Source organism: Ovis aries, chromosome 3, assembly GCF_016772045.2.
Source record: "Ovis aries strain OAR_USU_Benz2616 breed Rambouillet chromosome 3, ARS-UI_Ramb_v3.0, whole genome shotgun sequence".
Classification (NCBI taxonomy): domain Eukaryota; kingdom Metazoa; phylum Chordata; class Mammalia; order Artiodactyla; family Bovidae; genus Ovis; species Ovis aries.
This window is the reverse complement of record NC_056056.1, coordinates 58,177,174-58,190,173: the sequence shown is the minus strand read 5'-3', so window position 1 is coordinate 58,190,173 and position 13,000 is coordinate 58,177,174. Positions and strand designations below refer to the sequence as shown.

Genomic DNA, 13,000 nt, shown 5'->3' with positions numbered 1-13,000 from the left:
GCCATCTTTTTTTTTTCTTTAATTAATTTTTTGACTTTTTACTTGGCTGCACCAGGTCTTCGCTGCAACACGCAGGATCTTGGATCTTTACTGTGGCACATGGGATTATTTTTAGTTGAGGCGTTCGAACTCTTAGTTGCGGCATGTGGAATCCCTGACCAGGAATTGAACCTGGGCCCCCTGCATTGGACTCAATGGACATGAGCAAACTTTGGGAGATGGTGAAGGACAGGGAAGCCTGGTGTGCTGCAGTCCATAGGGTTGCAGAGAGTCAGACATGACTGAATGACCAAACAACCCCTGTGTTAGAAGCGCAGAGTCTTAGGCACCGGACAGTCAGAGGAAGTCACTATCTCCTTTTGAATTTTCTTGATTTCTTTTAGACTACGTTTTTGTCCCTTTGACTGTCTTATCTAGCTCCCTAGATACAATTTCAGCCTTCCCAGGGCGTGGCCTTGCTCTCCAAGGCAGCTGACAGTGTTGGTAAGGAGGCCAGTCTGGCTGGGTCCCTTCCCCTCCTTTATCCCTTACTGGTCATGGAACTAGGCAAGCTTGGACTAGCCGCTCCAGCCTTGGTGCCCTGTCTATGGACGAGGTTCTTGTTTCCAAGGCTGTCTGAGCTCATGTCTGCAGAGCACTTAGTGCAGGGCCTGTGTGAGTCAAGGTTACAAAACCCTTTCCCCTTCCCATTCAGCACCAGAAACAGACTCGGTTCAGTTAGCTTTCTGTTTTTCCATGGAAACCTGATGAATGTGGACTGTCAAGGTGTTACCTGCCACAGCTTATTGTAAAACTAAGTCCTGCTTGATAAATAGCATCTGATGGGAGTTCTCTGTATGACCCCCCGCCGATGAAGCAGCCATGGCTTTGGGCTTCCTGAGTGGTGTCTCCTTGGATTGCTCTGTCCATAGGGTTGTCACATAAGATGCTGGTCCCTGTGGGGACAGAGCCAGGATGGTACAACAGCTGGCACCTGAATTGACACGTAGAGGTGACTTCACCTGTCGGGTGAAAGGATGAAACCCTTCCAGCTCCAGCATCCTGTCAGTTCATTCATTTAAAAATATCTATTGAGGGGACTTCCCTGGTGGTCCGGTGGTTAAGAATCCACCTGCCAATGCAGGGGACATGAGTTCGATCCCTGGTCTGGGAAGATCCCACATGCCACAGGGCAACTAAGCACCACGGCTACAGAACCTGTTCTCTAGAGCCTGCAAGCTGCAACTGCTGAAGCCTGCACGCCCTAGAGCCTGTGCTCCACCACAAGAGAAGCCACCACAATGAGAAGTCCGAGCACCACAACTAGAGAGTAGCCCCCACTCGCCACAACTAGAGAAAGCCTGTGCACGGCAATGAAGACCCAGCACAGCCAAAAATGAATAAATGAGTAAGATTAAAATAATAATTATTAAAGTATCTATTGAGTCTCCTATGTGGTAGGTGCTGGAAACACACTGTTGAACAAAACAGATCCATTCTGTGCAGAGTCCAATTGGGGGATGCTGTCAATCAAAACATCACATGCCCTGATCAAATTGTATATCATGCTTTGAGAGTATAGTGGGAAGATTTAACTTAGAGGGAGAGGTCAAGGAAGGCTTCCAGGAAGAGGTCATGGGGAGCTGGCATCTGATGAGTGAATAGGCACCAACCTGACAAAGAAGGAGGTGGGGGTGGGGGTGCAGAGATTCCAGAAGGAAAGGACAGAACAGGCAAAGCCTCAGTGGTTGGGGGTGGGGAAGGGACAAAGTAGAGAGAAAGAGGGCAAGTGGAGCTATGCTATGCAGAGTCTGATTGTTTAATGACCTGGTGCAGGGCCCCAGGAGCGATGACTCAGTGAGAGCTGAAGCCCAAACAGCACACTGGTGTCATTATTTTTGCTTCTACATCTTCAGAGCAGTGGGAAGCAGGTTATTGCAAGGTGGGGATTTATGTGTCTGGTGGGAGAAAGGGTTGGCTTGATTGGATTTACAGACTGAATAGCTGACTCTGACTGCAGGATGCTGAAATCCAATCTGAAGGGAGTGAAATTTGAAGAAACTTGGAGTGATGCGGTTTTGGTAGAAAAGGAAGCCCAAGGTGTAGGTGGGCTTAAGAGAGCATCTGATGGGGATTCACAGCAGGGAGGAACACTGGGCCTTTTAAAAACAAATGTAATTATTAATTTCTAGTTTTGGCTGTGGTCTGTCTTCGTGGCTGCAAGGACTCTTTGCTAGTTGCAGAGAGTGGGGACTGTTCCTCCTTGCGGTGTGTGGATTTCTCATTGTGGCGGCTTCTTCTCTGGAGCACAGGCTCTAGGTGCACAGGCTTCAGAAGTTCCAGTGTGCAGGCTTCGTTGCTCCATGGCGTGTGGGATCTTCTTGGACCAGGGACGGAATCTGTGTTCCCTGCATTGGCAGGTGGATTCCTATTCACTGGACCACCAGGGAAATCCACTGGGCCTTTAATTTCAGGGGTCTTGGCTGCTCAGCCTTGGTTTCCCACCTCCAGAGCCCCCGATCCTCCAAGTTTTGGCTTTCATGACCCCAAACCACCCTCCTGTATGGCAAATGACAGATTGAAGGAAGGTGTGTGTGGAGTTGTAACAGGGCATAGAGGTTTCTAAGCACGTCCCAGCCATGAGCACAAAAGCTTCAGGGCCTTCAGAAAAATAACCCAAGCCCCACAGAAGCATGTTCTGTAGTTCAGAGGACACTCTGGTACTGAAGACAACATTTTCCATCAAACAGAATGAATGAAAATCACATTTCTCATTTTTTCCCTCTCTCTTCCCTCCAGGCTAATATTTGGCACTCTTTACCCTGCATATTATTCCTACAAGGCTGTGAAGTCAAAGGACATTAAAGAATATGTAAGTAGCACAATTTTTGAGTGGGTGGGGTGGGTGATGATGGGGTTAAGTGGGGGAGGCTGAGCATGAAGTGGGGGCAGGGCGGATGCTCTCTTTGGTGGGTACTGGGAGCAGGGCGGTGCAGTGACCTGCCAGAGGTCACCCAGGAGTCCTCTCCTTTAACCTTGCTAACCAAGGAGATTTCATACCCTTTTATGAAGAGTCATGAGAATGCACGGAGTGAGGTGGAGGCCATAGGAAAAGAGATGATTGCATATTCACACAATTTTTTCATTGACTGGTGGTCATGACTGTGACATAGTTAAGCATTATTTTAAACAAATGAACGGCTATGCTGAGTAACAGAGGTGTTACAAGTAGAATGTGGAAGTGATGAGAGCGGGGAGGCCTGGCAAGAGGAAATGGTAGCTAGAGTTGGAGGCTGCCAGAGGCCGCAGGCCATGGGCTTGGAAGCATGGCTTATCTCTCTGAGTGTCAGTTCCCTTGTCTGGAGTGGAAGGCAGTGTTACTGGGAAACAGTCTTGCACTAGGGGCAGGGGCTCGGATCCTAAGGTCCTGGCTCAGCAACTCTGAACCCCGCTCCAGTTCTGTGGTTTGAACACCCCACGGTCTAAGCACTGTGGCTTTATAAACTTTTAGAGAACAGGAGCTACCATCCTCCTACGGCTGTGCCACCCTCCACATATACCTCCTGTACCGTCCTCCACAGCACCTGGCCCAGGGCTGGACACACAGGTAGGGGATCAGGAGGACTTACTGGGAGGATTGTGTCACTGTTGGGTGATCTGGGTGCCCCAGTCACAGCCCTAAATGTTCTGGGCACCTCCAGGCAGGAGAATCGTCAGACTACCACTGATCGACAAAGGCCTGCTGGGAGTGGAGGGTGGGGGGTGTCCCTCCCCAGAGGGGACAGAATTCTCCGTCAAAGTACAAAGGATAGAGATTTTTGTCATCAAAAGACTGAAGTTAAGTCCTGGCTCTGATGTTTGATTGACCCAATACTAGATAAGAACTTTAACTTCCAAGAGCCTCAATTTCCTCATCTGAGCAATGGGTTGATATCAATAGTCCCAGCCCCTAGCATTGGGAGGGACAAAGGATCTTTGCTCTCCTTTTACTCATTTGGCAAGTTAGGCACAGCTAAAGAAATCATTCAGAGCGGTAACCTGCTCTGAAGTTATTTTCTTGACTTTCCCAGGATGTCTTTAGGATGGAAACAGCTGCCTCTGTATCAACTCAGCCGAACCTGCCTCCACCCCCCAGTTTCCCAGAATGGCTTGCCTGGCTTGCATTTGCTACCATGCAGGGGATCCAAATGGGGTATATCGCCTCTGGAGGCTGGGTCCCCGAAAAGTGTATGTGAAGGAATCTCAGAGTGTGAACTATAAATAGCAGTGAAGTTGCCTGCACAGAACCTCATGATTCCTAGTTGCCATAGCCCAGGGGACAGCACTGGGCAGCCTCCGCCACGTCTCCCTCCCTTTCTCCGACCCCTTCCAGCCGGGGACGCTGTACCAAGGAAGGAGATGAAACAAGTCAGCGCAGTTCAATTCTGATCCTCCACTTTGCAGACGTACAAAACTCAATTCTGTCCGCTCACCCAGGAGACAGTGAACCCCGGGGAATTGTTTTGCCCTGACTAAACTCAGGGGAGCCTGGTGTAGGACTAGAATGGCCATTCATTAATTTAAACTGAAAAATATAACTGACAGGCAGAGCAGCTGTTTATGTTGGCGGTGCTGTTCTCAGGAGGGAAAGCTTGAGAGTAAGATTAGCCAGTTTCTTGGTAAAAATGGAACTGCAAGGAAAGAGCCCAGTGGTATTAAGGGAGACTCCTTCCTTTTTCTGGGATCTCTCACACGCCTTCAACTCACACACTTGCGTGCACACTTAAACATTCTCTCACACTCAGACTCACACTCACTTCTTTCCCTCCTTTTGACCAACAGACCCCTTTGTCCGAGAGAGAAACCTGAAAGCTTCCTTTGACTTCTGCCTCTCCTCACCACCCATCCCCACCCACACACCCAGCGGGTAACTACGAACCTCCATCTCTACCGTCCCAATAATCTTTCAAACCAGGTCTCTCCTTCTGTGCTGCCCTCTCTCTTCAATGAGATCTTCCCTGGCGGCTTTGACGGTAAAGAAACCACATGCAGCGCAGGAGACCCGGGTTCGATACCTGGGTCAGGAAGATCCGTTGGAGAAGGGAATGGCCTCCCACTCCAGTACTCTTGCCTGGAGAATTCCGAGGACAGAGGAGTGTGGCGGGCCACAGTCCTTGGGGTCACAAAGACTCGTCAGACATGACTGAGAGACTAATACTTTCTCTTCAATGAGGCTCTCATCATTGTTCCCCTGAATATCGCCGTGGCCTCCCATATCCTTTTTTTTTTTTTTGCCCCTGTAACAAATTACCATGCACTTTGTTGCTTAGAAGAACACAAATGCAGGCATCCCCTGGTGGTCCAGTGGTTAGGACTCTGCGCTTCCATTGCAAGGGCACAAGTTTGATCCCTGGTCAGGGAACAAAGGTACCACAAGCCCTATGTACAGCTGCCGCCCCCCCTCGCCCCGCCTGCCAAAAAAAGACCAAAACCAACTAAACCAGAAAAGCAAAAATGTACTATCTCACAGTTCTGAAGGTCAAGTCAGATGGGTGTCCCTGGTTGAAATCAAGCCTCCGTTTGGAGGCTGTAGGGGAGAGCCCACTTCCTCGCCTTTTCTAGTTCCTGGAGGCCACCTGCCTGCCTTGGCTTGAGCCTCTTCCTGCCTCTTCAGGGAAACCAGTGTTGTGATCTGACCTCTCTTCTGTAATCCCATCTCCCTCTGGCCACAGCTGAGAAGGGTTCTCCACTTGTAAGGATTCCTGGATTCCACTGAGCCTGCCTGGTTAATCCAGGATAATCTTTCCATCTGAAAGCCCTTAACTTAATAACTGCAAAGTCCCTTTTATCATATAATGTAACATATGCACAGGTTCTGGGGATGAGGAAGAGGACATCTGGGGGTGGAGGCTGCTGTTCTGCCCACTGGATCCCTCACTGCTTCCTCCGCCTCCTGTCTCTCATGCTCTGTTGTCTACATCATGTCTACAAGCCCTCGAGAAATGGAAATGTATTCATTTCACTCCCCCTCGGTCTTTTAATGGCTGCTTATTCCCTGCAGGATCAAGTCCAAACTCCATTAGATAGTGTTGAACCCTGTTGACCTTGCTCCTTCCCACTTTCTAGCCACTTCTCTACAAGCATTCAGTGCTCCTGAGCTCAGCACCCAAGGAGTGGTCTGTGGACTGGCATTATCCCACATTACGTGGGAGCTTGTTGGAAGTTGGAATCTCAAGCCCTACCCAAACCTCCAAAATAAAAATTGGCATTAAAAAAAATTATCATTTAAATTTATTTTGATTGTATTTATTTACTTTCAATTTTTTAATGTTTATTGGAGTAGAGTTGATTTACAATGTTGTGTTAGTTTCAGGTGTACAGGTAACTCTACTCAAAAATCATCATTTTTAACAAAATCCTTAATTTGAGAGACACTGCTCTTGACATTCATAGCTTTTTATGTCTTTCCAAACTTACTACACTAGTCAAGGTTTGATGGGCAGATGCTTAAATAGGAAAGAATTTATAGGGCTTCCCTGGTGGCTCAGATGGTAAAGAATCTGCATGCAATGCAGGAGAGCTGGGTTTGATCCCTGGGTTGGGAGGATCCCTGGAAGAGGAAATGGCAACCCACTCCAGTATTCTTGCCTAGAGAATTACACAGACAGAGAGCCCTGGAGAGCTATAGTCCATCAGGTCAAAAAGAGTCAGACACGACTGAACGAATAACACTTTCACTTTCATAGAATTAACTAGAAGCCTGGGGAAAGATACTCAGAAATTGAGGAAGGTCCAAGAAGGCTGGGTGATGGCCAAGCTTGTGCTGCAGGAAGGGTCTGTTTAGGAATCTGCTGCCCAGGTCACCACTACCAAACTGGCTGCGAGCTGCCCATGCCTTTGGAACATTCTTGCCTTTGGAACATCCCATGAAGATTCAAAACCCTGGATAGGGACATTTGGTTTTTCCAAGTCTGGGTAATATATTTGCCTTCCATAAAGATCCACATGCTGGGAGATGCCCTCCAGATTAGAAGGCTTTGGATGCTAGTAGTTCATAATTTTTTTTTGGCACACCATGAGGCATGCAGGATCTTAGTCCTCTGACTAGGGATTGAACATGTGTCCCTGCAGTGCAACCCAGGAGACTGCCAGGGAAGTCCCTGGATGCTAGTAGTTTTAAAAATACACACACACACCCTACACCTCAGAGAGACTGCATGTTTGATTTCAGACTACAACGATAAAACGAGTATCACCAAAAAGCGAGTCACATGCACTTTTTAGTCTCCTAGCGCACACAGAACTTGTGTTTACACTGTGCTATAGTCTATTAGCTGTGCAATAATACCATGTCTAAGAGACTATATACACCCTCATTCAAAATAATGCTGTTGGGAAAATGGTGCCAGTATATCTGCTCAACTACAAATTTTCAATTTGTGAAAAAAACTCAATGTCTGCAAAGAACATTTAAAAAATAAACAATAAAAGGAGATATGCCCATTTATTATATATATGAAAATATATAGTGATCTATATTACAGTTATTTCTTGGGCTACACAACATCCACTCCTATACCTTTAAAAAAATTCTTCCAGAACAAATGGAAGATGGAACACCCTTGATGAAGTATTCTTCAGAGAAGATCAGGAGACCACTTGAGGCAAGAATAAAACTTCTCACCAATTCTTTCCAGGTTGGGACACACAGTTTTGAGAGGCACAATCCCACTGTGTCCCCCTTTGCCTCCCAAAGCAGCAAAGCTATTTTTTTCTGTTTCACCCCAAAACAAAAATTCTTCCAATAAGAATTCTATACCATCTTCTTGCCAAATCCAAATTCCTTCATTTGAGTCCAGCTCCAGAGATCCATATCTCTGGCAAAGTCCTCTCTCTTCTTCTGGCTCTGACAGGATTTAACCTTAATAGTAAACACTCTAAAGATTAAATTGTCAAGTGAACCATCACTGGCAGAGCCCATGTACTATGTTAAGGGGAGAAGGAGAATAAATAAAAATAAAATTAGTTAAAATATTTAAATCTATATATGACACAGAAAGAAAGAAAACATGAATAGAAGCTAGAGTCCTTATTTAAGTCAGTGGTCATGAGTTCATGCTTGGTATGTATGTCTTTGTTAATATGCCAGTAAATTTGGACAACTCAGCAGTGGTCATAGGACTGGAAAAATTTAAGTCTTCATTCCAATCCCAAAGAAAGACAGTGCCAAAGAACATTCAAAGTACCACACAATTGCACTCATCTCACATGCTAGTAAAGTAATGCTCAAAAGTCTCCAAGCCAGGCTTCAACAGTACATGAACCATGAGCTTCCAGATGTTCAAGCTGGATTTAGAAAAGGCAGAGGAACCAGAGATCAAATTACCAACATCCGCTGGATCATCGAAAAAGCAAGAGAGTTCCAGAAAAACATCTGCTTCCGCTTTATTGACTATGCCAAAGCCTTTGACTGTGTGGATCACAACAAACTGTGGAAAATTCTTCAAGAGATGGGAATACCAGACCACCTGACTTGCCTCTTGAGAGATCGGTATGCAGGTCAGGAAGCAACAGTTAGAACTGGACATGGAACAACAGACTGGTTCCAAATTGGGAAAGGAGTACATCAAGGGTGTTTATTGTCACCCTGCTCATTTAACTTATATGCAGAGTACATCATGAGAAACACTGGGCTGGAAGAAGCACAAGTTGGAATCAAGATTGCCAGGAGAAATATCAAAAACCTCAGATACGCAGATAACACCACCCTTAATGGCAGAAAGCAAAGAACCAAAGAGCCTCTTGAAGAAAGTGAAAGAGGAGAGTGAAAAAGTTGGCTTAAAACTCAACTTTCAGAAAACGAAGATCATAGCATCCAGTCCCACCACTTCATGGCAAAAAGATGGGGAAACGGTGAAAACAGTGACAGACTTTATTTTCTTGGGCTCCAAAATCACTGTGGATGGTGATTGCAGCCATGAAATTAAAAGATGCTTACTCCTTGAAAGAAAAGTTATGACCAACCTACACAGCATATTAAAAAGCAAAGACATTACTTTGCCAACAAAGGTCCATCTAGTCAAAGCTATGGTTTTCCCAGTAGTCATGTATGGATGTGAGAGTTGGACTATAAAGAAAGCTGAGTGCAGAAGAATTGATGCCTTCAAACTGTGATGTTGGCGAAGACTCTTGAGAGTCCTTTGGACTGCAAGAAGATTCAACCAGTCCATCCTAAAGGAAATCAGTCATGAATGTTCATTGGAAGGACTGATGCTGAAGCTAAAACTCCAATACTTTGGCCACCTGATGTGAAGAACTGACTCATTTGAAAAGACCCTGATGCTGGGAAAGATTGCAGGTGGGAGGAAAAGGGGACAACAGAGGATGAGATGGTTGAATGGCATCACTGACTCAATGGACATGAGTTTGAGTAAACTCTGGGAGTTGGTGATGGACATGGCATGCTGCAGTCCCTGGGGTCTCAAAGACTTGGACACGACTGAGCAACTGAACTGACTGAATTTTAAAAAGGGTGAAATCATGATTCTTATACAAATAGAAAATTAACACATGTTGAAAATTTTACTTAACTCACTGAGTAATGTGGGAACCAATAAGGTATTAAAAAAGAAATCAGTCCAAAGGAGACTCCAAAGAACAGATATGTATGTAAGCAATTTTTCCAGTAGTCATGTATGGATGTGAGAGTTGGACTGTGAAGAAGGCTGAGCGCCGAAGACTTTATGCTTTTGAACTGTGGTGTTGGAGCAGACTCTTGAGAGTCCCTTGGACTGCAAGGAGATCCAACCAGTCCATTCTGAAGGAGATTAGCCCTGGGATTTCTTTGGAAGGAATGATGCTAAAGCTGAAACTCCAGTACTTTGGCCACCTCATGCAAAGTGTTGACTCATTGGAAAAGACTCTGATGCTGGGAGGGATTAGGGGCCCGAGGCGAAGGGGACGGCAGAGGATGAGATGGCTGGATGGCATCACTGACTCGATGGATGTGAGTCTGAGTGAACTCTAGGAGTTGGTGATGGACAGGGAGGCCTGGTGTGCTGTGATTCATGGGGTTGCAAAGAGTCGGACATGACTGAGCAACTAAACGGAACTGAATGAGGTATGATGTAATGTTTGTTCATAGATTTTCAACTGATTTCTTGGGAAATGTGATCATTGGACCCAGTTGTACCTCCATGGGACAAAATTATTGTTCACCTCTATAGACTAAATTATCTGCATTGCAATCACCAAGTTGTAAAATAACTCAAAGATATTGTAAAACAAGACACCTGCAGAGTTAAAATAATTCAGGAGGCTGGCTGCTCTGGCTAGCACCTAGCAGTCCACAGGACACCCATTCCAAAGTCTTTCACAGCTTTTCCTGTTACTTCCCTTTTCCACCATCCAGTCCATGCTCCCTGTGCCTTCAACTTTAGTGAGTGTGGTTTCTTCTCCAAGTCTTAATGTTAGTGGTTCAGTTGTGTTAGACTCTTTGCAACTGCATGGACAGTAGCCTGCTAGGCTCCTCTGTCCATGGGATTTCTCAGGCAAGAATCCTGGAGTGGGTTGCCACTTCCTTCTCCAGGGCATCTTCCCAACCCAGGGATTGAACTGCATTGCAGTCAGGTCTCCTGCATTGCAGGCAGATTCTTAACCATCTGAGCCACCAGGGAAGCCCCTTTTCTTCTCCAAGATTGTGGCCTAAATCTTCATTCCTGGGGAATCTGAGGCCTTAGTGGTCTTGCCTCTGGAGAGTTGTAGTAATGATCCATTGACTTTTACCTCTGAACAAAACAATGTTTGCAGATCCCCTAGAGCAGAGGTTCCCAACCCCCAGGCTACAAACCTGTATTCATGGCCTGTTAGGAACCAGGCCACACAGCAGGAGGTGGGCAGTGGGCAAGCAAGTGAAGCTTCATCTGTATTTACGGCTGCTCCCTATCTCTCACATTATCACCTGAGCTCCACCTCCTATCAGATCAACAGTGGCTTTAGATTACCATAAGAGCACAAACCCTGCTGCACTTGAACCATCCTGAAACCACCCGCCAACCCCCATCCATGGAAAAATTGTCTTCCACGAAATTGAAATTGGTCCCTGGTGCCGAAAAGGTTGGGGATGGCTGCCCTAAAGGATTCGTAACCTCCATCCAACCTCCTTCCCACCACATTGTGTAATAGCAACTCTAGTTCCCCTTCATAAGCAGTATCAGTTACCCTACAAAAGCCCAGTTCAGTTCAGTTCAGTTCAGTTCAGTTCAGTCACTCAGTCGTGTCTGACTCTTTGTGACCCCATGGACTGCAGCACACCAGGCCTCCCTGTCCATCACCAACTCCCAGAGTTTACTCAAACTCATGTCCATCGAGTCGGTGATGCCATCCAACCATCTCATCCGCAGTCATCCCCTTCTCCTCTCACCTTCAATCTTGAAAAGACCAGCATCAGAGTCTTTTCAAATGAGTCAGCTCTTTGCATCAGGTGGACAAAGTATTGGAGTTTCAGCTTCAGCATCAGTCCTTCCAGTGAATATTCAGGACTGATTTCCTTTAGGATGGACTGGTTGGATCTTCTTGCAGTCTATAAGCCCTTTATTATCTGTTTCCTTGTGATGTGGTGGTCTTGAAATGGCCAGGTGACCGTCTAGTCTCTGCTTCCACTTCATCAGAACCATTTTATATCCCTGGTGGAAGCATCTATCCTTCAAGCACTAAAATTATTAAAAACCAGAGCTCAGAAGTCTGAGGATGTGAATTAAAGTGTTGTGAGTGGATTAGACCAGTGATTCTCAAACTTTAACATGCATATGAATAAGCAGAGAGTTTTATTAAAATGTAGAACTGATCCATTAGCTCCGGAGTGGGACCTGAGATGCTACACTTCTAACAAGCTGATTCTGCATTTCTAACAAACTCCTTGGGGATTCTAATGTTGCAGTCTCATGAACTACACTTTGAATTGCAGGGTGCTAGCATTAGGCCTAATCCTAAGAAACACCACCCTCATTTCCTTGGTTCCTGAACCTTTAGATTCTGGCTAAGATGCAGTACCATGTGTTGGTTACTAGTTCAGAGAGGAAACTGCATTGTCTAGGAGAGCATGGCAACTTCCCAGAATGCTAATTCCCACCTGGTTCTTTTCTGGCACTCTCCGAAGGTCTTGCAGCATTGTATAACGCCAGCTGCTTCTGAGCATTGGGATACATGATTACATCAGAGATTCCCCGAGACATCAGCCTATTGTTGCATTTCTTTGGCTGTAAAAGAGAGCCTTTGGTCAGAGGCAGCGTTGGGTGTGTGTGTGTGTATGCGCACGCGCACTCAGTCGTGTTTGACTCTTTATGACACCATGGATTGCAGCCTGCCAAGCTCCTCTCATGGGATTGTTGGGTGGAATACATCAAAATGAGAAGGATACTCAATGGAGTCCACAGTTTGTTGTGTGGATGCCAGAAACATGGCAGTGGGGAAAGCAAGCCCACATGCCCAATGAATGAATATTCCAGAAAGACTCTGTGCTCCCCTTTCTATGAAGGATGGGACTTGGTATGATGGCCTGCTCCCAGGAGGCTGGCTGGTGCTTTGAGTTATGGTACCATCCTAGAGATGCTTAGTCACTGCTGTTGGCACCTTGGTGTCTGGGCAGAGGTCATGGCCAGGTCATCCTTGGTGAGAGAAATGCACATTGCTGAGCCAGTGTGTTTCCTCTGTCCACATGACCACTGCTGCATGAGCCCATTGATCAAGCAATATCATGCCTGAACTAGAAGGCTCACAGACATCTACAGAGCTGATCATCTCACCCTGATTACCAAGAGCCTCCTCTGCCATTGGGACCTTCTGGTGAGCATTAGCAGAGCCACAAATATCTGCATTCTATGGACCCATCCACATAATTTCAAAACCACCTCAACACAAAATTCTCAGTCTTGTCCCTTCCAAGTACCTAATCATCTATCCAAATTCTTATGTGGTGTTTTAAAATGTATCCCAGATTTGTTTTAATCAGCTATGGTAAGGCATACAGACACAGAAATGACTC

At 46.1% G+C, this 13,000-nt stretch overlaps 1 protein-coding gene across 8 annotated transcripts in view; it reads left to right on the top strand.

The window, feature by feature from the left end:
- The window catches only part of REEP1 (receptor accessory protein 1), a 135,399-nt gene that overhangs the window by 57,984 nt on the left and 64,415 nt on the right, over nucleotides 1-13,000 (top strand). For all 8 annotated transcript variants that reach the window (XR_009599820.1, XM_027966747.3, XM_042246062.2 and 5 more), the window contains exon 2: nucleotides 2,779-2,851. Coding sequence is in view for 6 of the 8 variants with exons in the window: in XM_027966747.3 (XP_027822548.1) it covers nucleotides 2,779-2,851 (73 nt within the window). In the remaining 2 variants the exon portion in view is untranslated. The remainder of the gene's footprint in view (nucleotides 1-2,778; nucleotides 2,852-13,000) is intronic.